This window comes from Gossypium arboreum, chromosome 10, assembly GCF_025698485.1.
Source record: "Gossypium arboreum isolate Shixiya-1 chromosome 10, ASM2569848v2, whole genome shotgun sequence".
In the NCBI taxonomy this organism is placed as follows: domain Eukaryota; kingdom Viridiplantae; phylum Streptophyta; class Magnoliopsida; order Malvales; family Malvaceae; genus Gossypium; species Gossypium arboreum.
The window spans coordinates 75,572,824-75,576,206 of NC_069079.1; the positions used below are offsets into that span (position 1 = coordinate 75,572,824).

Below are 3,383 nucleotides of genomic sequence, written 5' to 3' on the forward strand. Positions count from 1 at the left end.
GTACCACCAACTGAGGGTTAAGGAGACTGATGTATACAAGACAGCATTTAGAACTCGTTACAGTCATTACGACTTTCTAGTAATGCCGTTTGGGCTGATGAATGCATCCGCTGCTTTATGGATTTGATAAACTGAGTGTTTTGGCCCTATCGGATCGATTTGTAGTAGTGTTTATAGATGATATTCTGGTATATTCGAGGAACGATGAAGAACATGATGCACATCTTCGGGTTGTTCTGCAGATTTTAAGGGAAAAGCAATTGTATGCTAAATTCAGCAAGTGTGAATTCTGGCTACGTGAGGTCACGTTTTTGGGTCACATGGTATCTGTTGAGGGGATTAGGGTTGATCCTCAGAAAATTGAAGCGGTTCTAGATTGGAATCAACCTAAGTTGGTATCTGAGATTCGAAGTTTTCTAAGTCTGGCAGGGTATTATAGACGATTTGTTGAGGGGTTCTCATTGATTGCTATACCTCTGACTAAGTTGTTGCGTAAGGGAGTACCGTTTAACTGGACTAATAAGCAGCAAGAAAGTTTTAAGAAGCTTAAAAAAGTTCTGACTGAGGCCCCTGTCTTGACACAACCAAAATTTGGGAAGGAATTTACTGTCTACAGCGATGCGTCACATGTTGGTTTGGGATGCTCGTTGATGCAAGAGGGTAAGGTAGTGGCATATTCGTCTCGTTAGCTTAAGACGCATGAAGCGAACTGCCCAACGTATGACTTGGAATTGGCTGTGATGGTATTTGCACTGAAGATTTGGAGGCATTACATGTATAGTGAGAAGTGTATCATTTATACGGATCACAAGATCTTCAAGTATCTCCTAATTCAGAAGGAGTTAAACCTTAGGCAGCGTAGATGGGTCGAGTTGCTTAAGGATTATGACTGTTCGATTGAATACCATCCTGGTAAGGCTAATGTGATTGCTGATGCATTGAGTTGTAGGGATGTTACTGATTTGAAAGCGATGTTTACTCGTCTCAGTTTATTCGACGATGGTAGTTTATTGGCTGAACTTCAAGTTAAACCGAGGTGGATTGAGTAGATTAAAGATAAGTAATTGGAAGATGAGTCACTGGGTTCTCGTTTTCGACAGATAGAAAATAGGAGACCTCAAATTTTGGGCTAAATATCGAAGGGATACTGTGTTTCCGTATGAATGTATGTGTACTGAAAGATACTGATTTGAGGCAGTCTATACTGCAATAAGAGCATAATAGTCCTTACAATATGCATCCTGGTGGGAATAAAATGTACCAGGATTTTTTGGAATTGTATTGGTGGCTAGAACTTAAGTGGGAAGTTATTGATTTTGTGAGTAAGTGTCTGACTTGCCAGTAGGTTAAGGCGGAGCATCAGTTGCCTTCAGGGATGCTTCAGCCTGTCAAGATTATGCTTTGGAAATGAGAGAGAGCAACTATAAACTTTGTTAGTGGGCTACCCTTAACGCCTTCTAAGAAAGATTCGATGTGGATCATCATGGATTGGTTGACCAAATCTACCCATTTTATACCTATTCGTACTGATTACTCATTATAGAAGTTGGCTAAGCTGTATCTATCCAAAATTGTGAGGCTGGATGGGGTACCGGTTTCTATTATATCCGATAGAGATCCTCGCTTTACATCTCGGTTCTAGAAGAAGTTGCATGAGGCACTGGGTATGAGGTTGGGCTTCAGTACTGCGTTCCATCCTCAGATAGACGATCAGTCAGAGAGGGTGATTCAGATACTAGAGGACATGTTAAGAAGTTGTGTGACTGATTTTCGGGGCAGTTGGAAGGATTACTTACCTTTGGCACAGTTTGTATACAACAACAACTATCAGTCTAGCATTATATGGTCGTAAGTGTCGTACCCCTTCTTGTTGGACTGAGTTTGGGGGCGGCGTGTTCTGGGCCCTAGTTGATTTCTGATACCAAAGATAAGGTGAGGTTGATTCGAGATTGACTAAAGGTGGCATCCGACAGACAGAAGTCATATGCGGATCTAAAGCATAAGGAGATTCAATATTGGGTGGGGGACTTGGTGTTTCTTAAGGTCTCACCGTGGAAGAAGGTACTGAGGTTTGGTCGGAAGGGCAAGTTAAGCCCTAGGTTCATTGGGCCTTACCATATATTGAAGCGCATGGGACCGGTTAGCTACCAACTTGAGTTACCTTCAAAGTTGGACCAGATTCAAGATGTGTTCCATGTCTCTAAGTTGAGGCGATATCGCTCTTATCCTATGCACATCATCTTGGCTGAGGAGATTAAGGTTAGACTAGACCTGATTTCTGAGGAGGAGCCGATTCAGATTTTAGATCGCGATGTGAAAGTTCTGAGGACGAAGTCTGTTCCACTGGTTAAGGTGCTAAGATGTAATCACAATTTCGAGGAAGCTACGTGGGAACCCGAGGAGGCGATGCGACAGCAATACCAATATTTGTTTTGATTAGGTAAATTTCGAGGGTGAAATTTTCTTTTAGGGGGGTAGAGTTGTAACGTCCCAAATCTTTAGCAATTTAATTCCATGTTATGTTGCATGTTGGCTTACTTGTTGTGATGGTTAAGGGTTCTGAGTAGTGTGGGAAGACCTGGGTTCAAACCTAGGCTTAAGTAAAATTTTGGCTTCTTATAGAATTAACCCTTGTTTACTGCGAATAGACTTTTAAATTATTGAGAGTGTTGCATGACATAAAGGGCTTGCTAGTCAAGTGGCAATAGGCGTGTGGAGTGTGGCTTGAGGTCTGAGGTTCGAGGCTTGTCAGTGCAGAGTATTTGGTTTTGTTTTGCTCCTGACGTTGCGAAGGTGTTGTAGCGGGATCAAAATTGGAGTGCTGAAGGAGTAAGAGATGTTGAGGCCGAATTCTAGGTAGTGGTTGGAGGGATTTTCAGTTGCTAGGGAGTTGGGTGAGTGGGATAAGGATTGAGTGATTTTACCAGGATATTGGGAGTAAAAATAGGGATTTGAAGAGAGTAGTAGGGGGTGTGCCGATTGTGGACTCTCACATTTGGCATTTTTAGCTTTTGGGCAAAAGTTGAGCATTTGGTCATTGTTTTGTTTTGATTTTTTCCTTCTTGGTGAATTTCAACCTCTCCGTTTTGGTCGTTTCACTTTGGTCATTTTAGGTCTTTTCTGTTTGTTTCTTTTAACAATTTGACTACCGATTTCTTTTGTTTCTCTTCTTCGTAGCATCAATATTCTTTGTCCTAATATTCATTGTTTGCCTACTTTCCCTATCTCTTTTGGTTTTGACCTGTTGGGACCGATTCACTCTTCCTTTTCTTTCTTCTTCCTTCTTCTCTCTAATACATTCTAATCCTTGCTGACTGAAGTGTGCTTCTGCATTGACCCTCGGTGAACCAATTCTTTCTTTTGTTCTTCTCTGTCGACTTGGG

The 3,383-nt window shown here is 41.7% G+C and overlaps 1 protein-coding gene across 1 annotated transcript; it reads left to right on the plus strand.

Moving 5' to 3' along the window:
• Positions 1-2,130: 2,130 nt before the first annotated feature.
• On the plus strand, positions 2,131-2,436 carry LOC108455331 (uncharacterized). Its single transcript, XM_017753909.1, has one exon. The coding sequence runs from the start codon at positions 2,131-2,133 to the stop codon at positions 2,434-2,436; it is 306 nt and encodes a 101-aa protein (XP_017609398.1).
• Positions 2,437-3,383: the final 947 nt, after the last annotated feature.